At 48.1% G+C, this 24,176-nt stretch overlaps 2 protein-coding genes across 5 annotated transcripts in view; both read right to left on the bottom strand.

Annotated features, from left to right (window-relative positions):
* Positions 1 to 458: 458 nt before the first annotated feature.
* Positions 459 to 3,529, bottom strand: TMEM265 (transmembrane protein 265). The gene is made up of 3 exons (XM_068523917.1): positions 3,415 to 3,529; positions 2,195 to 2,365; positions 459 to 930 (listed from the first exon to the last, which is right to left on the bottom strand). The coding sequence occupies exons 2-3, from the start codon at positions 2,360 to 2,362 to the stop codon at positions 769 to 771; spliced, it is 330 nt and encodes a 109-aa protein (XP_068380018.1). The 5' UTR covers positions 2,363 to 2,365; positions 3,415 to 3,529; the 3' UTR covers positions 459 to 768.
* Positions 3,530 to 3,967: 438 nt separating this feature from the next.
* Positions 3,968 to 24,176, bottom strand: part of SRCAP (Snf2 related CREBBP activator protein) — a 33,227-nt gene continuing 13,018 nt past the window's right edge. For 2 of the 4 annotated variants that reach the window (XM_068523888.1, XM_068523889.1), the window contains exons 17-33: positions 22,679 to 22,815; positions 22,404 to 22,590; positions 20,700 to 20,869; positions 20,016 to 20,281; positions 19,525 to 19,812; positions 18,835 to 18,999; positions 17,891 to 18,157; positions 16,041 to 17,545; positions 12,597 to 12,862; positions 12,257 to 12,459; positions 9,982 to 10,151; positions 9,637 to 9,833; positions 9,427 to 9,541; positions 9,099 to 9,218; positions 7,433 to 7,627; positions 7,193 to 7,276; positions 4,042 to 7,089 (exon numbers count right to left, since the gene is read on the bottom strand). In XM_068523888.1, coding sequence (XP_068379989.1) covers positions 4,399 to 7,089; positions 7,193 to 7,276; positions 7,433 to 7,627; positions 9,099 to 9,218; positions 9,427 to 9,541; positions 9,637 to 9,833; positions 9,982 to 10,151; positions 12,257 to 12,459; positions 12,597 to 12,862; positions 16,041 to 17,545; positions 17,891 to 18,157; positions 18,835 to 18,999; positions 19,525 to 19,812; positions 20,016 to 20,281; positions 20,700 to 20,869; positions 22,404 to 22,590; positions 22,679 to 22,815 — 7,026 coding nt within the window. In that variant the 3' untranslated portion in view covers positions 4,042 to 4,398. Of the gene's footprint in view, positions 7,090 to 7,192; positions 7,277 to 7,432; positions 7,628 to 9,098; positions 9,219 to 9,426; positions 9,542 to 9,636; positions 9,834 to 9,981; positions 10,152 to 12,256; positions 12,460 to 12,596; positions 12,863 to 16,040; positions 17,546 to 17,890; positions 18,158 to 18,374; positions 18,561 to 18,834; positions 19,000 to 19,524; positions 19,813 to 20,015; positions 20,282 to 20,699; positions 20,870 to 22,403; positions 22,591 to 22,678; positions 22,816 to 24,176 lie in introns of all 4 variants that reach the window. The other 2 variants (XM_068523891.1, XM_068523890.1) reach the window with 2 other exon arrangements.

Here is a 24,176-nt window from a genome sequence, read left to right as displayed (position 1 = left end):
GGTTGAATTCCAGCTCTGCCACTAACTGTCTAGGTTGAATTCCAGCTCTGCCACTTACTAGCTGTGTGACCTTGGATAATCTGTGCCTGTTTCCTCAACTATAAAATAAAAACAGTAGTACCTACTATTGAGTGATTTTGAGGACTGAAGAAGTTAAGAAATATAAAATGCTTATTAGCACACAGCCTGGAATATAGTAAGCACTCAATAACTAGTAGCTGCTGCTACGACTTTTCCTCTGTGGCCTAAGGGTCTCTGTTGATAGGTAAGGGAGAAGCTTGGGTCTTTCCAAGAAGGGAAACTTCCAGAAGAAGAAGGAAAAGGGGGAAAAAAATCCTTTCCTCCTCTTGAAGCTCCTAGGTAAGGGGAGATGCAGGCTTCTGCCATCAGTCAGATGTCCAGTCTGGCTCTCACTAAGGGCCCAGGGAAAAGCAGGGGAAGAACAATTAGACAGGAGCATTTCGCCACTAAAAAAGATTTTTATTACAAAACAAATACTAATAAAATCAGGCCTGGGCTTCAACCCCACCTCCTAGAGGCCCCTAGGATGGAGGAGATTGGGGGGAATAGGGGATGGTGGGCACTGAAAGAACAGAGCAGGCTGACCTCCCCTCATCAGTCTCAGCTGCTGCCTCTCTCTTCCAAAGCCCTTTGAGAGAGGCACCATCCTTCCAGCCAGGAAGTACCATTGTTGGCACCAGACCCTAGCAATGCCGCATTGCAGGATCCAGGATGTCTCGGCTGACTCTCAGCAAAGGCCAGCCAGGGTCACTCAGCCTGGGCGATGGCGTAGGAGAGCAGCCATAGAAGCAGCGGGCCCAGAACAAGGACAGCAAGCCAGACGGCAAAGCTGGCCAGGATGAACCTCCGGGCCCGGGACCCCCAGTGCACTGCCTCCTCCAACCGGCCTGCCTTATGCCGCTCTTCCGCCTGTGGGGGCAGGTTTTTGGTTAGGTTCTCCCCCTGCTTCTGCCCCAAAATGCCCACTGCCCCACTCCAATCCTATATCCTCGTCTTGGCTCAAAATCTCACACCCAAACCCTCCACCTCCCTTTCCAGTTTCTAACTCTCATGTCTCAACTGCAACGTAAGGTACCCACTCTGCTCTGCCTCCTTTTCAGGACGGCTGTTGTTTGCTCAGAAGATCACATATGGGAAAATACTTTTCATTTTATTCCCCATCCTTTTCTCATTTCAGATTCATTCAGAATTTGGAATTCTTGGCAAGAAACAGTGAGCAATCTTGGAGTATTTCACTCATGTCCAACCAAACAGCACTCCATTCTCATTAGCCCAATGGGCCTCATCTTTTTCATTAAGGATTCTTTTTATGATTTTGCCCTAATGAAACCCAGAAATTATGATGATAAGAAAACAGTTTGATAAAAATACAACTAGGGTCGAGGAAATTCCAAAAGGTACACGTGCGGTTTCTGTTAGATGTTTTGAAATGGTGAAGCCCTCTCAAAAACTTCATAGCTTCTTCTGAACTCCTATACATTGTTCTAGTTACTGCTCGGCTGCCCTGAGTCTTGCCCCTTCCCATTCTTCCTCTTTATAGGCCTTGAGAGTGGACCTTACTGCAACACAAATCTGACCATGTCATTCTCCTTTGCAAAAATCCTTGAAAGGCTCCCTAGTACTTCCCAGATAAAGCTGAAACTCCTAAGCACAGCACTGGAGGCTCTTGGGAATCTGGATCCTCTGGCTTCATCTCTCACTATTCCTTACTGGTTCAGTCATGCTGAACTAACAGTCCAGGTTGCCTTTGTATAGGCTGCCTGTGCTCCCTTCGTCTGGAATGCACTTTTACCCTTATTCACTCATCCTTTAAGATTACTTTCTTTTTACTCCCTTAGGATGCCTTTCCTGTCACCTACTCTATTATACACGTACATGTACTTACATACATATACATACACATACATAGCTCCTGGAATACCCTGTGCTTTCTCTATCATAGTACTGATGAGCTGTATTCCATTAATAATTACCTATTTTCAGAGCCATCTCTTTTGCTAGACTGTGGGACCTTTGATGGCAGGAACCATGTCTTATTCCTATTTCTGGCACCAGGCCCACAGCCAGGCTCTGGCAGGTACTTATTGTTTGATCAATGTAGATAGATCAGGTATACAGAACCATTGCCTTACTACACCCACACCCCTGCTCCCATAGGAATTGCTTTCCTCACCTTGATGGCAAACACAAGGGCCACGACTCCCAGGCAAGAGCAGCCACATATAATGCTAGTAGCTGCCAAGTAGCGGAGGCGGAGCGAGCAGCAGCGAATGGGGGATGGAGAACAAGCAGCTTCCGTGTTGCTCACCAAGCTCTCCACTGCCTTCTCCTCGTCCTCCATCACCTGTGGGCGATACAGTCAAGATACTTGTAAGCCCAACAACTGAACCACTGGTAGAGTCTTGCTCAGACTCTACCCGTCTCTCTGATCATGTCATGGCCTAGTCGAACTCTCAGGAATGCTGCCTTACCTGGGGAATTCCCCTAGTGACTCACAGACTGAGAGGAAATGTGTGTCTGGAATCCTTTTTCCTCAGCCTAAGGTTCCCAGTCTTTAAAGGCAAGCTGGTGTGAATGTAGCATTATCTGTATTACTTACTGTTTTGGCAAGTGGGGAAAAGCAAAATGACAGGTGCATGCTGAGAGGCAGTAGAAAAACACAGAATCTCAAAAACTGCTAGGAGTCTGAGACTACCCAATTCAGTGATTTTAAACTGTATTTCAAAGGGCCCTGAAGTTCCTTAGAGGCTGCCCTCAAATATTAAGGAGGAATCAGAGAATGGCATCCTAGGTCCTGTACTCCACTTTAAGAAAATCAGCCATTTCATGTGAAAACAGTCCTGGGGATGGGGGAAAGGAGGGGAAAAGTACCCATCTAAGCTCTCTTTGTAGCTGAGGAAACTCAACTTCAGAAACACCTCACCCTCCCCAAATCAGAGCTTCCCTTGCTATGCTCCCTTCCACCTCCTCTCTCCATTTTACCCAGGTCATACAATACAATCAGATTAACACCGAGTCCAAATGACCTCATAAGCCACACAGAAACCTGCATAATGATGCCCTACTTAATCATTTCTCATCTCCCTATTTCCCAAGCCCTCAGAGCCCTGGCATCAAACTGCCTTTCTACCTTCATCCCCAACCATTCCCCTTCACCCTAGACAAAATGAAAACATTTGCAGTTCTCAGAACACAAGTAACAAAGGATAGGAAAGGTTAAAGAGAAGAGGCAAGACAAGAGCCAAGAATGATATGTGCCACAAAGCTGCAGGAGAATGGATATGAGGAAAGAACTGAGATGAGGTAAACAGTACAGTCATCAGGGGAGAACACAAGGAGAGGGTCCAGGGAATTGAGATCAGAGAAAATGTAAAAACAAACGGGGACTCTTACCTGGCTATAGGCCTTGAGGAACTGTGAGTTTCGGCTCCTGCCTCAGGTTTGATTTGGCTTGGGTGGAGATGGAGCTGACTCAGGGCTCCAAGCCAAGCCCAGGGGTGGGGTTGGGTGGCCAGCCACCATCCGAAGAGCCCCAGAAGCTCAGAAGGGGGTGTGGCTGATTCAAACCAGTCTGGCTAGATGGAGTAACTGGAGGTAGAATGCCTGCCTTCTGGAAAGGGAGTGAAAGCACCTGAGCAAGAGGGATTAAAGCAGGGAAAAGTCTGAGGCATCAGATAGCTCCCAAGGAAAGTCCAGCAACCAAGGGAATAGAAGGGAGGAGAGGAAAAGTATGAGTCTGAATGACTTAAAATTGAAACTTTAGGGAAAGGTACCCTACCAGATAAGATTTGCCATTCTTCCCTCTTCTTGCGTGGAGATTTCTGCCTCAAAGATACATAATTCTGAGTTAGAGATCAGGTACTAGGGTCTTAGCAAGAGCAAGAGAGAAGAGAAAAATGATACCCAAGTTCCCACCCAACCCTCCACCAGACCAGAAAATCAGAAGCCTCCTTACGCGGATGCTCATACAGAAACTAAGTTTATTATTTTTTTCTTCTTAAAAAAAAAAAAAAAAAAAAAAGAAAAAAAGAAAAAAAACTCATTGTAGAGAGAAGCCCCTCCCCCTTCCCCTAAGGGTGGGGGGCTGTGAAAGATAGCTGGGGAAATCAAGTACAAGGGGGTGGGGACAAAGACTATCTTGCCACCCTTAACACTGCCCAGCCATGTGGGGTGGAAGGGAAGGGGATATGTGAAGAGCCCCGTTTCCATGACAACCAGTTGCCTACCCCCTACTTTGGTGGAAAGAAGGGAGAAGGCCCCTATGTCTCCCTGGAGGATTCCCCCCTCAAAAGACTTCAAGTAGTGGTTAAGAGCCAGGCCTGGTCATGGAGGGAGAGGGGCCATGGCAGAAAGCCTAGGTGAAGGGGGGCAGCCCGCTCACGTCTTGGCTTTACGGCCTCTGTGACTAATGGTAGGGCCAGCCAAGTGGGAAGGGGCACTGCTGCGCAAGATACGCTGGTCCCCTTGGTTGGTGGCCCCACCAAGCCGGCGGGGGCCAGGCCGGCGCCGTGGGGTCCCATCCCCTTCCTCCTCCTCACCTGAGGCTTCAGCCTCAGACTCCTCTACTGAACCCTCAGGCCCCAGGGGACTTGGGGGCTGCAGGCGGCTCCGCTTTGCCAGCCCAGGACCACCACCAACTGGGGCTCCTGCCCGTTTGCGAGGCACCTTCTCAGTCTCTAGTGGGGGAACTAGAGACCCTGGACGCAGCCGGGTCGAGCGCAGTTTTGGAGCCAATGAGACCACGGGAGGTGTCAATTCTAACCCGCCTGGCCCACTATCTGCTAAATCCAGATCATCCTGAATTACAGCTACTACCATGGACCCTTCACTCTTTCGTCCCCTCATTCCTTCTGCTTCAAGACGTAAGCGGGCCAGGCGGGTGAGGGGGCGGCTTCCATCCTCATCAGATGAACTACCCTCACTCTCCCCCTGGCCCTGGGGTTGCCGCTGCTTCCCCAATCCACAGCTCCCAAGGACAGAAGAGCTGTCGCGGTCCAAGACAGGGAGCTGGCTGGGCCGAGGTGATGGCGGATTCTTGGGAGGTCGGCCCCGCTTCCGCTTGGGTGGGGATGTTGAAATGGTGAGAGTGGTGACAGTGTTGGCGACAGTAGCAGTGGGACAGGCTAGGAGTGGTGGGAGTGGTGGCAGGGGTGGCGGTATCGGGAGTGGCTGTGTCCGGCTCTCTAAGCTGCCATCCCCTGGAGAGGAAATGGTCCCAGGAATGGGCAAATCTCGGGCCTTAGGGGGCCGCCCACGCCTTCTTTTCTCCACAGGTGATAGGATGACAGGCTCGGGTCTATGAACTGGCTGGGGTCCAAGAGGCTGGGGCCCAGGAATAAGCTGGGGTGCCAGGACAGGCTCCGCAACAATAAGGGTCTCAGCCCCAGGGACTGAGTCAGCCCCGTTGGTTTTTCCCTTAGAGGTGGATGAAGGTGCCTCATCCACCCCTCGCCCAGCATCTGCTGGAGACCTGTTCTTCTTGGGGGGCCTCCCCCTGCGACGTTTCACAGCAGGAGGGGTGATGGCAAGTAGTGCCCCTTCTCCATTTTCTGGGCTGCCCCCACCGGTCAGCCCCAGCTCAATGCGACGGCGAGCTATGAAGGGCTGCTGGGTTGGGGTGGGCAGTGTGGATGGGGGAGCAGCTTCACAGGGACCACTGGTGGGAGGTGAGGATTCTGGCCCCGACATGCTGCGGGTAGATGGGCTTCCCGGGCTGGCACCAGTCTCAGAGACCCCAGGCACTAGGGTGCTGGCAGTCCCCCGCTGCTGTCGCCGTCGCCTCACCAGTTCCTTTTCCTCTACCACAGTCACTAGCCGTCCTGGCAGCTTGCGAAGCACTTTGGGACCTGGAGGCTGCCCTGGCCGACCAGCCCCCTGACCCCTAATTTCTACATCGGCACTGGTGCGACGCCGAGGGGGCCGGGCAGGCGAAGGACCCTCAGGTGTGGAGGTGGCCGAGGATGAGGTTGATGGGGCTGCGACCTCAGCTGAAACAAGTTCCTGTGGTTTCTCTGGGGTAGACGTTGGGGTCTGGGCCTCCACCAGCTCTTCTGAGTTCTTGTCAGCCTCCAGTGGCTCCTGAAGTAGCTCATCAGATGCTGCTGAGGGTGGGAGCTCCAGCCTATTGCTCTCACTCAGACACGTGGCCACTTCCTCACCATCAGGCAGCACTGAAAGGATGGTCGCCTCGGCAGGCTCGGGCACCTCCTGCTCTTGACCGTTGGGGACGCTGCCAGCTGCCAGGTTTGGGCTAGGTGCAGAAGAGGTGAGAGAAAGGTTCTTCTCTGACATAGGCAGGATCTCAACAGCAACTGGCAACAGATCCTTAGGGGGCACAAGAGTAATTGGGGAAGTCTCGGAACTGGCCATATCAGCCAGCTCCAGGGACTCAGTAGATGCCATTGCTTGTGCACACAGCTCTGCCTCAGGCCCCATGCCCAAGGGGAGGTTGGTGACTGGTGGGGAAATGGGCACAGAAGGTAGACCAAGCAAGAGAGGGGAGGAAGGAGTTAAGAGAGAAGTTTGGGCTGGAGGTGGGGTATGAGCTGGTGGAGGGGTACAGGCAGGAGGAGGGGTACAGGCAGAAGAACAAGAGGGAGGAATCTGTACAGAAGGAAGAGGAGGAGAAGGCAAGATATGGACAGGAAGCATGGTTATTGGATTTGGGGCTGAAATGGGGATTGGGGCAGAGACTGGGGCAGGGACTGGGGCAGGAATTGCAGCAGGAGCTGAAGCTGGAGTGGGTCGAGGCCTAGGCGCTGGCCGGGGAACTCGGTCCCTGGCAGGGCTGCAGCGGGGGGGTGTGGAGGTGCTGCGGGTATGATGCGTGGATGTGACAGGAGTGTGGTTTGCCCCTTGAGTTTCAGCCCGGGCTCCACGAAGACGCTCACTGACGCGAGTCCCTGGCCTTTCGGGGGCCTTGGCCTTCTTACTGCGCCGGTGGCTGCCTCCACCAGTCCCACAGGAAACCTCATCCCCAGCCCCTGGCCCCTCCTCCTCCTCCTGGGGTAGGCGGAACACCTCCTCCTTCGCTTGGTCCAGGTCCTTGCGGGCAGCTTCCACTTGCTCCTACCAAAAACAGAGCCCAAGGAGTGGTCAGAGGGAGGCAAGCGGCATGGGAAGTGGGTGGAAAGCAGCCACTTTCCACTTTTATCCCCACCCCCATACTCACTTCTGCCTGCTTGAGCTCCTCTCGGCTCACCTCCTCCAGTGAGGCTTCCAGGAATTTCATGGCATAGCGCTCAATGGGGGTCAGCTGTGGGGAAGAGCAGCGATGATGAACATAGGGACCTGGTGCCCAGGGCCCATCACCCTTGATTATTTTCACCAGAGAAGACAGAAAGAAGGTCGCAGAGTCCAGAGGAAGGAGTTGTGGAGGGTGAGGTTGAGAACTAGTGGATCCAACACTGACCTGTTCTACAAGGGCAGCAATTTCCTGCTCAGCCCGGGACATCTCCTCATCTTCAGCCCCAGGCCGACCAGCCTCCTCTCCGTCAGCAGCAGGAAACCCATCATTCTCATTGAATTCTGCAAGCTCAGCCACCTGTTCAGCCTTGGCCTGGGTGGCCGCACGGATATCCTCTTCATCCTCTGCCCGACACAATGCCTATGAGGGTGTGGGGAAGAAAAACCATGAGAATTAAAGAAATTTACATCCTGTGATTTGATTCTGGCAAATGCTTGAGGCCGCATTTACACCAAACCAGATTTAAATCAGAACTCAACTCTCTTCTGGGCCCCCAAAATTACCAAAGCAACACAGTGGTCCACATAGGATGGAACAGATTCAACCAGGAGTGCCACCAGGGACAAAATAACTGTTTTAGAGATCTCTAGTTCCACTTACTTTCTATTCAAGTCAGCCTCAAATCTCTTTAAAAAAGCAATCCCAGAAGTTTTGAATACAAAATAATCCACAATTCTTTTTTGCACTGAGATGCCTCATGACAACAGATTAACATATGATCATTCCCCTGAGATGAATATCCAGGGAGATCACACCAAAGTCACTGAGGGAAGTAGCCTAGAGCATGAGAGGAAGGCACTTGGTAGGGGAAAATTTCTCCATGATAATCCACACCTATAGTTCCTAAACATCTGTCTACTTCTGAAAAAATACAGATGCCCAGACCTCACCACTCAAAATCATGATTTAAGTAGACTGTGAGATGGGACCCAGGAATCAATCTTTTTCAAAGCCTTCCAAGTGATTCTAGTATGCATTAATGTTTGGGAAATGAGTTTTACACCATATACAAAGCACTTCTTACATCCACTATGCTATTTAACCTTCAGTTACTTCCTTCTAATTTAGCATTTCAGAAAAGTGGGAAGTGAGGCTCAGAAGATTAAATGGATGTGGCTTAACGAACACTATTAAGAAGCACTGTTGGGGCTTCCCTGGTGGCGCAGTGGTTGAGAATCTGCCTGCCAATGCAGGGGACACGGGTTCGAGCCCTGGTCTGGGTAGATCCCACGTGCCGCGGAGCAACTGGGTCTGTGAGCCACGGCTACTGAGCCTGCTCATCTGGAGCCTGTGCTCCGCAACAAGAGAGGCTGCGACAGTGAGAAGCCCGTGCACCGCGATGAAGAGTGGCCCCCACTCGCCGCAACTAGAGAAAGCCCTCGCACAGAAACGAAGACCCAACACAGCCAAAAATAAATAAATAAATAAATTTATTTTAAAAAATAATAATAAGACAACAGGCCCATAACGAAGTTGCTTAAAAAAAAAAAAAGAAGCACTGCTGGAGTTCAAACCTAGAACCGTGGACTCCATATCCTGTGTTTCTATCTATGAAATCACGTGAACCAATAAGCAATCTACTCACAACTGTCAAAGGCCAACTGTAATCCGGGAAGCAGCAGAAATAGTTCTTTCCCCTTGGACAAACTGAAAAGACTGAGAGACGACACACACTGCAACCATTAGCTCTACTCTAGGGACTGCCTACTCTTTTTCTGCGGCGGGATCTTTGTTCCCCGACCAGGGATCGAACCCGTGCCCCCTGCAGTGGAAGCACAGAGTCTTTTAACCACTGGACGGCCGGTGAAGTCCCTGCCCACTCTTTTTTCACCTGCTCCAGGATATGGGTCTGCTTGCTGGCCACAGTCTCTTCCTCATCTTCAGGGGCAGAGGGTATAGATGAGCCAGATGGTTCCTCCAGAGGCATATCAAACAGCTCTCGGATGGTCTGCTTTGGAAAGAACATATGAGAAGTGTCAGAGCCAACGGAATGTTGGTCCCAGGTCTATAGCTATGAAGCTGATAGCTCTTAGTAGTATCAGAAGTACCACTGGTTGAAGAGGCAGATCTGTGGAGGCCAAAGCATCCTTTTTAATAAGCAGCAGTAACTCCTACAGGCATAGCAGTTCTCTCTTGCACAGACTGGAAGATCTTAGTACCTGTTTAAAATAGGCTGTGGTGAAGTTGCCTCCCTCAATTGCCATGTCTCCCAACATTCTCTTCTGGTTTGCCTTTTTTAGGATGTTCTCTTCCACTGTCCGTTCACTGATAAGCCTAGGGGGTGATAAAGGACATGTATAAACAGCCAAACATGTCAATAAAACCCTATTAGCAAAGGGAAAGTAAGGTAAGGGGAGACTAGGCAATACCTATATATGTGGACATCTCGGGTCTGGCCAATTCGGTGACAGCGATCCTGGGCCTGAGCATCCATGGTAGGATTCCAGTCGCTGTCATAAAAAACAACAGTGTCTGCCCCCGTCAGGTTCACGCCCACACCCCCACTCCGAGTTGAAAGGATGAAGCAGAATATGCGTTTGTCTGCATTGAATCGTTCCATCAAGGCCTAGAGGAAAAGGAAAAAAGATAGTATTGGGAGACATATCCCCAAAAACAGACCAAGGCTTAGTGGGGGCCCCTCCTGGGACTCTGAGCCCTGGAAAAAGGAGACAGAGCTGAGGCGAGCCTCTAAGGGCCGGAGATGCCTGGGTTACCTGTCTCTGTTCAACTCTAGTAGACCCATCCAGACGCAAGTAGAGGTGGCCATGGTAGGTGAGAAACTGCTCCAACACATCCAGCATTCGGGTCATCTGGGTGAATATGAGCACCCGGTGGCCCTCTGCCTTGAGCTGTCGCAACAGCACTGCCAACGTTTGCAACTTTCCTAAAGAGATATGAAGGGGTACAGGAAGCTAGCTATAAACTGGAGTGGGAAAAACACAGCACTGGAAGCCTGTGTAGTTGAAAGATCAAGTTTTACGCCAGGGTTTCGATCAACCCAGGGGAATCAAAAATATTTAACTTTATATATTTCCTTCCCTTAAGGGTTCTTCCTCTTCAGTCTGCTCCTGTCTTGGATCTGACTTCTTTCAGTCTAACTAGGGGTAGGGTAATACAGACCCTCAGAGGGAAAAAAGAAATCCTCAATGGTGTATGAGCAAGAAAAGACCTTCAAGTACTACACTGAGTTATACCAGCTGCAGCACAAGCCATTCACAAGATAAACATCAACAAATCCACTTATGTCATAGCTCACTTGGATGGAAGGTCACTGAGATAAGAACCAGAGAGGCAGGATCTTATGAGGTTATCTAGTTTAACCTCCTATCAAACACGAAAATAGTGATTCAATCAGTTTGAACACTTTTAACAAAGACTTTCAACTCACCTATTCTGAATGGTTTCAAATGTTACAAAATTATTTTTTTGCTAAAGTATTTATTTAACACATATTAATAAAAATTCTGCTGACTTTCTTATGTTCTAAGACATTTAAGAAATCTGCAAACATGTTACTATAGAAATACCTGTGCACAGTTGTGGCAGAAACTATTCACTACTGTCCAACAGCCATTCTCGGTTAACAGAACCCGATTAATTCTATGGACACCTGGCAGAGATCCCTTGGTTCCCAGGGAAGACGCACCCCAAACCAACCCCAGAAGATGAATCATTATTGTTCTAAATAAGCCACAGTTCCTTTTTCCCTTTGTCAGTGATTACTCTAAGGATGGGCATATGGCCCAATCTGAGCCAATGAATTTTGAATCAAAGTCAACTGGGAGGGCTCTCTTTCCCAGAAAAAAATGAAAGACTTGCGAGAAGTGTTTTGTTTCAACCCCTTGCTTCCTGCTTGGAGCATGGGTGTGCTCCCTGGAGTTATAGCAGCCATCTTAAGACCATGAAGAAATAACCATGAGAATAAAAAGATAAAAGCTAAGGATAGTAGGTAAAGTCCTGGGTCCATGAAGACACCACTAAGCTGTTAAACCAGCCATATACCACCGTTCTTGGCATTTCTCATTTAGTAAACAATAAATGATCTTGTGTGGGGCTTCCCTGGTGGCGCAGTGGTTGAGAATCTGCCTGCCAATGCAGGGGACACGGGTTCGAGCCCTGGTCTGGGAAGATCCCACATGCTGCGGAGCAACTAGGCCCATGAGCCACAACTACTGAGCCTGCGCGTCTGGAGCCTGTGCTCCGCAACAAGAGAGGCCGCGATAGTGAGAGGCCCGCACACCACGATGAAGAGTGGCCCCTGCTTGCCACAACTAGACAAAGCCCTCACACAGAAACGAAGACCCAACACAGCCAAAAATAAATAAATAAGTAAAATAAAAAGTTACCTGGATTAGTCCTTAAAAAAAAAAAAAAAAAGATCTTGTGGTTTAAGCCGTTGGTTGGTTTTCTGTTACCTGCAGCCAAATTCCTTCTAACCAATAAGATTCTATTCAAAAGACAAGCATCCTTGTTCAAATCTTTCCCCAAAACAAAATCTACTATTTACTTTTTTTTTTTTTGGCCACGTGGCTTACGAGATCTTAATTCCCCAACCAGGGATGGAACCTGTGCCCTCAGCAGTGAAAGCGTGGAGTCCTACCACTGGACCGACAGGGAATTCCCCCAAATCTACTATTTATTGTGCAGTCTTATACCACCACACACCTTTCCCCATAAATCTGAAAACTCCACGCTGTGCTATGTCATTTGCCATTGTATCCCAAATGATGTAACGGATGTTCACAAAATAATCACTGAATAAATGAGTTAGCAAACATTTTCAACTTTCATCAAAGTCAAATTCATGAATGCCAAGAATCTATCATGAGGCCTACATTTCTTCATCTCACCCAGAAGCATAACCTAAAAGACTATCTAATGTTTAATGAAATCCACAGAGACCTTATGTACAGCATCCCTTTGATATAACAGTCTTCAGGCTAAGACAAGAAAAGAGGTCAAGAGACCCTCACTGGCCAATGAACTCACCGCAATCATACTGGATAAGCCTCAAGTCAGGAAACTGGGTACGCATGTTACACACAATACGGTGCAAAGGACGAGCCCGGGGCCAGAGCTCACGAGCCAATTGCTCCTGAAAGGCTGCCTGACGTGGGGCCAGCCAAGGAGGTGGGTGGCAGGCGTGCAAGGAAGGGGGAGGTGCCTCCACAGGAGGCATGACAAAGATGAACCTGTAAAAAGAAGGCAAGCAGTATAAAATATGGAACTCTGAATGGCCCCAGAAGTTAGCACCTTTACCAGCCCTAACCACTATATCCACTCAGAGGCCCCAAGACCCACTTCCCATTAAGCACTTAGCCCTGCCAACCTCTCAATGATTTCTGACAGCTGGTCTAGTCGTTGCTGGGGAAACAGTACAGCCTGGCGGGCAGCCTCGGTATAAGTCCAAAAGGTGGGGTGGCTGGGGCCAGGAGAACGAGGGCCGATGGGGCTGGCAACAGGTTGGGGCAGGGTACAGAAATCCAAGACTTCAGTCCCATACACGGGTGCCAGGGCCCCATGAGCCTCACTAAGTTGGAAAATCCGTTCCAGGCGTTCAGACCGCTGCTGCTTCCGCTTTTCCTCCAGAGAGTCCTGAGGATAAGAGGAGAAAAACACAGAAAAAGTAATCAGCGTCCTTATAGAAAACCTGGCAGTTCCTCCAGAATTAAACATAATCTGTGGAAACCATAAGATTCAAAAATACACTATTTTAGTTCTTCCAAATTGTCAATAATGGGAGTTATTCTTTTCCAATGTTAAACGAAATAACTTCTCTGCAAAAGAAAACTGATCTTCCCTGTATGCTACCAAAGCAGATGCCTGAATATTCAAAATTAAGATCCATATGTTTGACAGACTTATAGAATGGATGATTTGCGTGAGTTTTCCCATATAACACTTAAATCCAGAACATCCAAGTTAATTTATCTTCTTGCAGTAGATCCAAAACAATTATTAAAATCCCTCCTCAAATCACTGACCAGGATACACAGAGGCTAATCAAATCCATGGCAGGTTTCTGTCAAAGGTCAAACTGGAATGGGGTAGGATGGGAACAGCTAACCAGACATCTAGGTAACCCTGAGAGAGAAAAGTGGAGTGCCCTGGCTGACAGGATACCTGTATGACTTTGACCCAATTGTTTCCCATCTTTGTGCTTCCAGTTTCACAGGCTATAAAACCACCTAACTCTTTTGTAGCACGTATCACACTTGTAGTTTTACATGTATAGGATTCTTTGATTAACATCTTCTACCCACTAAACTGTAAGCCCCTCACTGTAATCATCCAGTATCCAACTCAGTATCTGGCACAAAGTAGGCTCTCAATAAATATGTTATTAGAATGAACAAATAATGAAGGAGACTGGACCCTACAAGATGGTCCTGAAAAAAAGCAGTGTCCCAAATCTCCCTTCCTGACTGCTACCTTAAGCTTGACCCCTTGGCTCCTGGTGGTCTAAGTGAGGAAGGAAAGCATCCTGGCAGAGGGAAAAATCATTAAGGACAGCTCTCATTAAGTAGCAGCAAAGGAGACAATATTTGCAAATCATCTACCTGAAAAAGGACTTGTATCCAGAATATATAAAGAACTCTTACAACTCAATAACAAAAAGGAAGAGAATAAAATAACCCAACTAATAAAGGGAAAGGATCTGAATAGACATTTCTTCAAAGAAGATATACAAATGGCTAACAACCACTGAAAAGATGCTCAATATCATTAGCCATCAGGAAAATGCAAATCAAAACCACAAAAGGGACTTCCCTGGTGGTGCAGTGGATAAGACTCTACTCTGCGCTCCCAATACAGGGGGCCCAGGTTCGATCCCTGGTCAGGGAACTAGATCCCACATGCATACCTCAACTAAGAGTTCGCATGCCACAACTAAGGAGCCGGCGAGCTGCAACTGCAGTGCCCTGGAGCCACAGCTAAGGAGCCCCCCTGCTGCAACTAGGAGCCACAGCTAAGGAGCCCCCCTGCTGCAACTAAGACCCGGCGCAACCAAATAAATAAATATTTAAAAACCACAAGATACCACTTCAAACCCACTAGGATGGCTATAATCAAAAAAGACAAATAATAACAAGTTTTTGGCAAAGATGTAGAGAACCTGGAACCCTCACAAGGGCTGGTGGGAATGTAAAATGGTACAGCCACTTTGGAAAACAGTTTGTCAGTTCCTCAAACAGTCAAACATAGTTACCACAACCCAGTTAATTCCACTCCTAAATTTACATCCAATATAACCGAAAACATATGAAAAGATACAATATCTTATACATGAATGTTCACAGCAGCATTATTCATAACAGCCAAAAAGAAGAAACAAACCAAATGTCCCCCAATCAACTGAGGAATAGATATATAAAATGTGGTATATTCATACAATGGCATATTATTCAACAATTTTTAAAAAATGAAGTACTGATATATATACATATATATATGTCAGTTATAGCATAACATGGATGAACCTCAAAAATATTAAAAGAAGCCAGTCACAAAAAACCGTCTATTATATGACTCCATAAATAAATCTACAGATACAAGTTACTTAGAGCTAGGAGGGATGGAAAGGTCAGCGATGATGGCTAAGGGTGTGGGGTTTCTTTTTAGGGCCATGAAAATGTTCTAAAGTTGATTGTTGTCATGGTTGCATAATTCTGTGAATATACTAAAAGCCAATGAATTGTATGGTTTAAATAGGTGAACTGTATGGTATGTGATTTATATCTCAAAACTGTTTAAAGAAAAAGGATCAAGAAGCTGCTACCTACTAGCAGAGCAATGAAAATTTTAACACAGACCATGGGGTTGCACCCTTGGGCTAGGATCTAGGCTCTCTTCTCTCTACTTCCAAAAAGCCAGACCAACCTGGCAGCACTAGAGAAAGACCAAAGGTGGAGGCAAGTAGCAAAGATGGAGGGTGGGGGACTGCGGCCGAGAATAAGAAGCAGCTCTATTATCAGAGTGAGGAAAAGACAAGAGGGCCTGGAAGGACTCACTAGATCTTTCTCATTATTAGGTCCTGGGTTATACTCTGAGTTGCAACTTTTATTTAACCAAATATATATACAACTATATATATGATAGAAAAAAGTGGCTACCAGAAAGCTCATGAAGGGACAGAGAAGAGTTTTTATTGCCCACTTAATCACCATGGAGGTAAAAAACTACAGCAAATGACCGTCAAAGTCAAACGCTCATGATCTTCAGGGAACTGTATTCCATGGTGTCCTTTCTCCCCTAGAAGTTCAAATACTTAATGGTGACAGTTTTAGCAACTGAGAAAAATCCTCCTGTCTCTGAGGACTGCCTCTTGTGGGGAAGAAGAGAAAGCAATGGAGTCAGCACATCTGTGTTCTCACAAGTTGTACAAATTTTAAAACATCATTTAGTAGGCTAGTTTCATCTGTAAAATGGGGCAATGAGATGCCAACACTAACTCAAAAGAGTAAGCAAGAACCAAAGAGACCAAATGTAACAAGTCTTGAACACATCAGTGAGTAATAGTTTTAAAAGCACATTATGTCCTCAATTACTCCTCTGTGAAAAGTAGGACATGGATTATTCTTCCCATTTTACAGGTAAGAGTAAAGGCCCAGGGAAGGGCTTTGTCCAGTGGCATTCAAGTATTAGGTCCACAAAACTAGGCTTTGTAATTTATCAAGATAAAGGTGACATTATTTTGTTCCATCCACTCTGTAGCAACACTCCAAAGAAATTCAATTTCCTGTTCCCTCTCCTTTGAGGCAGTAAAACTTACCAGATAGAAAGGGGAACGAGGTGGTGGTGGGGGCTGGCGTCGAGGTCGGGGACCACTGAACGAGGTAGCAGTGGAGGGAGGGCTGGGGGGACCAGAGCGTAATGTCAGTGTCTCAGGCTCATCCTTGGAAACAGGCAGCCGGGATACCATGGTGACAGGCAAGGGAGCGGCACCGGTTGCCGAAACCACGAGGGCAGATGCCTGGGAAGCTGGGGCCTGTGTTGAGGCTGGGGCCAGTGCCAGAGTCTGAGCTGCCGCTGGGCCCAAGGTGGGCACCGGCACTGGGGCAGGGCTCAAGGTCAGTGTTTGCACTGAAGCTGGGGCCAGGAGTGAAGCAGATGACGACACCGTAGCCAAAGTCAGTGTGTGAGCTGGGGCCGGGCCCATCGGAGAAACTGGAGCCAGAGGGGGTGCTGGAGCCAAAGACAACGTCTGAGATGGACACAGTGGTGGTCCTGGTGCCAAAGACAGTGTCTGGGCTGGAGCTGGTACTAGGGATGCTGCTGGAGTCAATGACAATGTCTGAGCTGGAAAAGAACCTTGGGGGTTCCCAGTTCCCAAAGACAGTGTCTGAGATGGAGACGAGCCGCCCAGAGTGGATGCTAAAGCTGGGGGTAAAGCCAGTGTCTGCGTAGAAGCCGGACTCGGGAGAGGTGACGGAACTGGGGCTGGTACCATAGTTTGAGCTGATGATGGAGCCAACACAGGAGCTGGGGCTGGCACCAGTGAGGAAGCTGAGGCTAAAGGAGTTCCTGGAGTAGATGATGAAGCCAGAAGTGGAACCGAAGTCTGCGATGGAGCCAGGACAGGAGTAGGACCTAGTGATGGAGCCAGGACTGGAAGAGGAGCCAGAGAAGGAGCTGGAGAAGGAGCCAGGATTGCTGTCTGTGGAGCCACCATGGGAGCCAGAGAGGTGGCTAGAGCCTGAGATGCAGTAGGTGCTGGAGCCAAAAGGGAAGCCTGAGCTGGAGCTGGATTTGATGCTGCCGGAAAAGGACTGGCCAGAGCAGAAGCTGGCACCAGGACAGGTGAACATGCTGGGGCCACGGCTGAGTTCAACCCTGGAACATGTGAAGAGGCTGGAGCCAACAACAGAGGATGACCAGGTGCCTGAGATGGGGACAGGGATGGAGTTGTGGCCAAACCTAGAGTCAAGGCTGACGCTGATGGAGAAGCCCCAACTGGTGCCAAAGAGGGAGGTCCAGGAGCCGCTGAGACAACAGGTGCCAGTGTTGGAGTCACATTAGTCAACAGAGCTGGGCCCGAAGCCGAAACAGGCAAGGGGGCTGAGATGGGGATGGTGAGTGGAGCTGAGGCTGGGGAAGGAAGCGTTGTGCAGACAGAGATGGGGAGTGAAGATGATACCGGAACTGGGACTGTAGAAGACACAGGACTAGCAAGGGGAGAGGAGTTGGGAACTGGCATTGGAGAAGAGGCTGGCCCAGGGAGTGAGGATGGCACGGGGAGAGAAGAGATGGTCAAGGGAGCAGCTCCGGGTGCTGAAGCTGTGGAGACAGAGGATAAGTTAGCCCCAAAATTCTTTTTTTGCTCCTTCTATTACCCTGTCCCACCCCTTCCCTTACCCCCAAGCTTCACCTGTTTCCCAGAAGAACTTCACTCCCACACCATGAGATCAAAGATTCAAGGAATCTAACAATTTAACATTTCCTTTCCCTCCAAAGTTCCAACTTATGTATCTTGGAATTAGGCAAGGGCTCAGCAGACCATTTTGGGGGCTAATGCAAATCAGTATACTGATAACGAAAGGATCTACTGTGACATAGAAACCCTCTGGGCCACCCTATCTCCATTCCTGGCAAAAATTTTTGGCCTCAGCCACCTGAACTCACCACTGACTTCAGGCGTAGGACTGTGGACCAGCTTGAGAAGTGGCCTCACCAGAGCGGACGTGGGTATGGGGGCTCGGGCAGTACCCAGAGCAGGTGTGGGTAGCCGGCCAGGGGTTAATGTGGGGCGTGGAGTCAACACAGCTGGAAGCCCAGAGCTGGGAGGCCGGGGTGCTGGGGCCAACGGAGGAACAGGAGTCAGTCCATCCCGAGGGGCCTGTCTCACTACAATCTTCACCACGCCTGTATTATTCACCATGGTTGGTGGCACTGCAAGAGGAAGCTAGATTGAGGGGAAGGTAGAAAAGAAACAAGAGACCCAAAGGATGGAAGAAGTCCAAGGGCAGGAGAGGGTAGCAGACAGATATCAGAGATACTGGCAAAGGAAAACAACACTGAGGGAAGGCTAGACAGACAGTAGCCCAGGGCATGCCTGGAAGGACCAAGGCCAGCAGGGCTAAGTAAGTAGGAAGGCCAGAAGCCTCACCCTGGTTAGCAGCAAGCGGAAGGCTGAGGCCAGTGGGGGCAGGGGTGGTGCTGGGGGTCGAAGAAGGCAGCACAGAGACAGGGGTAGGGCCAGGGGTCGGGGCCACGGCCTGGATGAGGGCCACATGGGCAGGCTGGCTGATGAGGTGGTGCTGCCCCCCTGCTGACACCAGGTGCACCACATTCCCTGGGTTAAGGGAAGAGAGAAAGAAAGAAAGAAGCAGCTATCAGCCGGAGGAGGGCAGAGGCAAGAGAAGAGAGAAAGAACGAAGAGGGAATAACTTCTCCAGAATAAACTCATACCTATCTTGATCAAAAGACACCCTCCAACCATTCCCCTTGGCCCCACCCATCAAAAGGTAGGGAAAGAAACATAAAGGCTGACATCTGAAAAGAGCCACAAAAACAAAGGGACAAAGAAGAGGAGGAAAAAGGCAGGACAGGGGGTGGGTTTTACCTACTTTGCAGCGGGCGGGGCTGCCCCACAGCAAGCTGGCGCACCTGCGCACCAGTCAAAGTCAGCTTGTTGCCCTGGATTTGGAAGGTGAGAGGTTTGCTTCCCCCTGTACTAGCCACTGGCCGTTGTGCCAGTGAGGCTAACTGCCCGATGCTGACCACTTCACCTGCTATGAATAAAGAGGCTTAATGTACATGGGGCTCACTCTGCTCAACCTCACTTCACAGACCTTCATGAGGCACAAGTCTCCAGTTTCTCCAACCCTCCCCCTCAACTTACCATGTTCCAATAAACTTAGCCTCCACCTACGGCCTTTGAGCGTTTGACATGCTACTCCTTCCAATCCCACCTGTTTGCTTTGCAATCTCCTTTACGTCCTCTAACAGCTTTCCACCACACTGAGCTAATCACCACCTGCCTCCACTATGCTGCCCTTTTACCCCAAATAATTTTTTACTGGCAGGCTTACCACTATTTATTCATCTATGGGTCATCTCCCCAGCTAGAGACTGTGACCTACTTGAGGGCTCTTACTTGATTACGAATTACCAGTGCCTGGCAAAATACCTAATATATGTTAGCTACCTAGAATTTGATACACTCATGGTCCCGAGTTTTTCTTCTCCAGCTCCATGGCATATAGGCTTTCCTCCCATCTCAAGTCCTTCACCCTCACAGAGCCCTGGGAACTTACAGGGCAGGCGAGCTTGCATATCGGGAGACAGGATGAGGCGCTGTGGAGCAGGAGTAGGAGCTGGCACTGCCGTGGTGGGAGCCGTGGCTGTGGTGGTAGAGGTGGTGGTGACAGCAGCAGAAGGGAAGGTATAGCCTGGTGGCACTGTAAGGGGCTTCAACAGGCTGGAGGAGCCTGGGGGTGGGGCAGGGCTCAGGCGAACAGGAGCAGGTGGGGCCGGCTTCAAGGACAGGGTTGGCGTGGGAGGTCGTGAGGTCCCACTCAAGACCCCCAGAGGGGATGGCATCACTGTAAACACAAAGCAAACACCTGTCAGATGTACCTTGACTAAAGCCTCAGCCTGGTCCTAGAAACCTCCATACATAATCCCTTGTAGCCCATCAAACACCACACCCCTGTCTCCAACCCAGCTCCTCAAACCATTACTTCTCCTCCAATCCGAACAATCTGCCTGAAGTACCCCCCAGCATCCTGGCTCCCTTGCAACTCACCCTGGGGGAGAGGCCCACCGTTTGGCTGCAGTGGGGGCAAAAGAACAGGGCCAGGAGGCCGGGATGCCGGAATGAGTGGGGGTCCGGAAGGCGAGGCCGACACCATCAGTGGTGCTGGCAGCACTGGGGGGGTTGGGCCAGGGGTGGGCTGGGCTGAGAGCTCAGGGCCTGGAGGGGGTCGGACTGGGACAGGGCCCAGGGGAGTCCGTGGACTGTTCACCACCACCACTGTCCGGCCTTCTTGCTTGGGCATTGGCTGCAGCATCCTATGAGGAAAAAACAAGGGGATGGGTAGGGAAGGAGGGAGAGTGAAGAGTAGGAAAAGAAATTAATAAGGAAGATGAGGCAGAAAAACAGACAGATTATAAACGCGAAGGAGGGAAAGGTAAGACCCAATGGAGAAAGAGGGAAAGAAATCCGATAACCAAAAAGCACAAAGCAAAAAAAAAAAAAAGCACGAAGCAGAGAGAGGAGGGAAAAAAAAAAATCAATGACAAACACAAGGGCCTCTCCCGAAACCATCTTCTGGTTATTCTATCCCCCGATCCCTCCAAGTATTTTTCATCCATCCATATGAACATTCCAGCCTAGCCTCCAACTCTTTCCTTTCCACCCCAATTCCCCCCAGCCAGCTGCAGCCACTTTTTTCTAGGAACCCACTTCCTTATTCCTCAGCCCTGGTACCTGTTGACCTTCATCTTGACTGGCTTGGGCCGGGGTGGGGGGTCAGGAGCAGTAGCCACCTCCAGCAGAACCCGGCGGGAAAGGCGGTGCTGGGGTAGAAATGTGTCAGCCTCATATCTAGAGACACGACCCTCCAGGCCAATGAGATCAAATCGACCCATGTCTATCCGCTGACATAAGAAGGAACACAAGAGCACAGTGTCAAAGGAGCCAATTTGGCAATGATTTCTTGGATATCACACCAAAAGCACAGACAACAAAAGAAAAAAACTGATAAATTAGACTGCATCAAAAGACACTATTAATAAAGTGAAAAGGCAACCCATAGACTAGGACCAAAATTATTTGCAAATCAGGTATCTGGTAAGAGGCTAACATCCAGAACACACAAAGTCCTACAACTCAACAAAAAAACCAAACAATCCAATTTAAAAACTGGCAGGAATTTCCTGGCGGTCCAGTGGTTAGGACTCTGCACTTTCACTGCTGAGGGCCCAGGTTCCAGCCCTGCTCGGGGAACTAAGATCCCACGGGTCCCACGGCGTGGCCAAAAAAAAAAAAATTAAAAATTGGCAAAGGTCTTGAACAGACATTTCTCCAGAGAGAATATACAATAAGCACGTGAAAAGACGTTCAGCATCACTAATCATTAGGGAAATCAAAATCAAAATCACAATGAGATACCACCTCACCTACTGAGACAGCCGTTATCAAAAAAACAGAAAACAGTGTTGGCAATGATGTGGAGAACTCAGAACCTTTGCAAAATGCTGGTAGGAATGTAAAATAGTGCAGCTGCTATGGAAAACAGTATAGCGGTTCCTCAAAAAATTAAAAATAGAATAATCATATGATCCAGCAATTCCATTTCTGGGTATATATACCCAGAAGAATTGAAAGTAGGGACTTAAACACATATTTGTACACCTATGCTCACAGCAGCATTATTCACAGTAGCCAAAAGGTGTAAACAACTGCCGTGTCCACTGATGAACAGATAAACAAAACGTGGTATTTGTCTCTATGTATGTAAATGTATACATGTGTATACTCACATACATAGACACATACATGTATACACATACACAAAAACATGTACAACAGAATATTACCCAACCCAAGGAAATCCTGACACATGCTTGAAGACCTTCTACTAAGTAAAATATGCCAGTCACAAAAGGACAAATACTGTATGATCACACATACGTGAAGTACCTAAAATAGTAAGTTTATAGAGACAGAAAGTAGAATGGTGGCTGCCAGGTGCTGGGAATAGAGGGAGAATGGGGAGTTATTATTTAATGGGTATGGAGTTTCAGTTTAGAAAGATGAAAAAATTTCTGAAGATGGATGACAGTGATGGCTGCACAACTATGTGAATGTACTTAGTGCCACTGTACCATATGCTTAGAAATGATTAAAATATTTAAGCATTATTAATATGCCAGGCAATTCTAAAAATATTAACACAATTCTCACAAACATACTGCAGAATAGGCCTTATAACCCCCGTTTTGAAGGGCAAGCAAATTTAGGGTTAAAGGTTAGTAATTAGCTTGCCCAAAGTGACACAGTTAGAAAACGATGAAACTGGAATAGTGCTGAGGTGACAGGGGAAGTAAGGATGCAAAAGGTCAGACTCCAGCATAAAGAAAAGAGGTGCAGGGTTGGGTAGGGCCAATAACCTTGGAGGCAACTGCTTACCTGGAGAGGGTGGACATCAGTGGCCCTTAGCACCAGAGAGGCGGTGCTGAAACAGATGCCTGGAGTGATGAAGGGGGAGGTAACGGGTCGAGGGTCAAACAGGTTTGGATGATTGCAGACTTTTCGCAGCTGCATCAAAATGTTGATGACGCTCATGAAATGGCCCGTGGCTAGTGTCTCCTTAGTTCTGGGAGAAAGGAGAAATAAATGGGACAACTTGATAGTCACCTCAGCTCCACTGTAGGGTCCCAGGCCCACCCTCAGTCCTCCCTTACGTGGTCTGTGCCATGAAGTCATCATAGAGACAGCGCTGGCGCTTGGAGAGCCGGCAGCGGATAACATGCTCATATTTTTTAGGCATCTGCTTCTCAACATCCACCTTAACTCGGCGCAGCAAAAAAGGCCGCAAAACCTAAAAGCAAATAAGCAGAAGGCTGACAGGAGAACAGCGGGCACTATGCCCCAGCCTAGACCCTCTACCTGGGTCTTGGCCTGATGACCTGCAGAGCGCTGGCTTAGCCCATCAGTAAACTCTCATGGAGCCATGCAGCATGCCGGGAACCAAACACACAAAGGTGAATCAGATGCAAGCCCTCCTCTCAAGGAATTTACTATAATGAAAAAGACGAACATAAAGATAATACCACAACACAAGAAGTGATAAAGCACTGAGGACAGAGCAACTAACTAAGCAGAAGGGATGAGTCAAACTACAGTTCCAAGGAGTAACTGTAAATTTACAAGACTGTGAAAGTAAATCCAGCCAAGAAGCTGAGAACAAATCTGTGGCACTGACAGCAGCACAGAAAACCAAAGGCAAATCTGAGATCTCAGGAGATAAAATCTGATATGACATAGTCATCAAGTTGACATGGAAGAAGTGAAAAAAGAGAAAATAAAGAAAGAGATATAGTTTCACTAAATCTAGTGTGGTAATCATTTCATGATGTATATAAGTCAAATCATTATGTTGTACACCTTAAACTTATACAGTGCTATATGTCAATTATATCTCAATAAAATGGGAACAAATAATATTAAAAATATTTTAAAATTTTAAAAAGGAGGAAGTATAGTTAAGACTTCTTGGTTTCTACTGATAGTTTGATTTACCAAAATGATGGTGTGATTGACCAAACTGGAGTAGAAATAATAGGCTATAAGGCTTGAGATGTTTGGCTTATAACAGAGTGAGTTCAAGAGGAACTTTCTGGCAGGGTAGGCGACAGCTGCCAAGGCAGGGCTGAGCCCCAGGGGCTAAGGAGAGAGGGAAGTGCCCCCTGCATTCCAAAAATGTCAGGCTGAAGGCACCAAGCTGAGAGGGAAATTTTTATTGTTTTCTGTATAAAAATGTCCATCAGATGGGGGTCAAAGAGGTTGGGGGCAGATAACAAAAATAAATAAATAAAATTTTAAAAAAAGAGGAACTTTCAATTAAAGACGTTATCAGAAATTTAACTACAGGTTGAGTGGTCTAGAGAGTCAAGGAATTATATAAATCAGTATGCCGATGAGATAAGTAAATTGGGTGACAAAAAAAAGTAAAGATCAGAATGCTGAGAAATGTTATTTAAAAGCTGGACACTGGACAAAGGAAGAGGAACCAGAGAAGACCAAAAATAAAAAAATAAAAAAAATAAAAAATGAAAAGAAAAAGAGAACACAACAAAAATATGTAGTTGTGTAAAGTCAGTCAGGTAAAGAAAAACCCAAGCCAGGAACTGATCAGCATTATCATTCTACTCAAGGAATAAAAACAGAAATGCTACCATT

The sequence above is a fragment of the Eschrichtius robustus genome, chromosome 16 (assembly GCF_028021215.1).
Source record: "Eschrichtius robustus isolate mEscRob2 chromosome 16, mEscRob2.pri, whole genome shotgun sequence".
Taxonomy (NCBI): Eukaryota; Metazoa; Chordata; class Mammalia; order Artiodactyla; family Eschrichtiidae; genus Eschrichtius; species Eschrichtius robustus.
The sequence above is the reverse complement of the archived record's forward strand: the minus strand, read 5'-3'. Positions and strand labels throughout refer to the sequence as shown.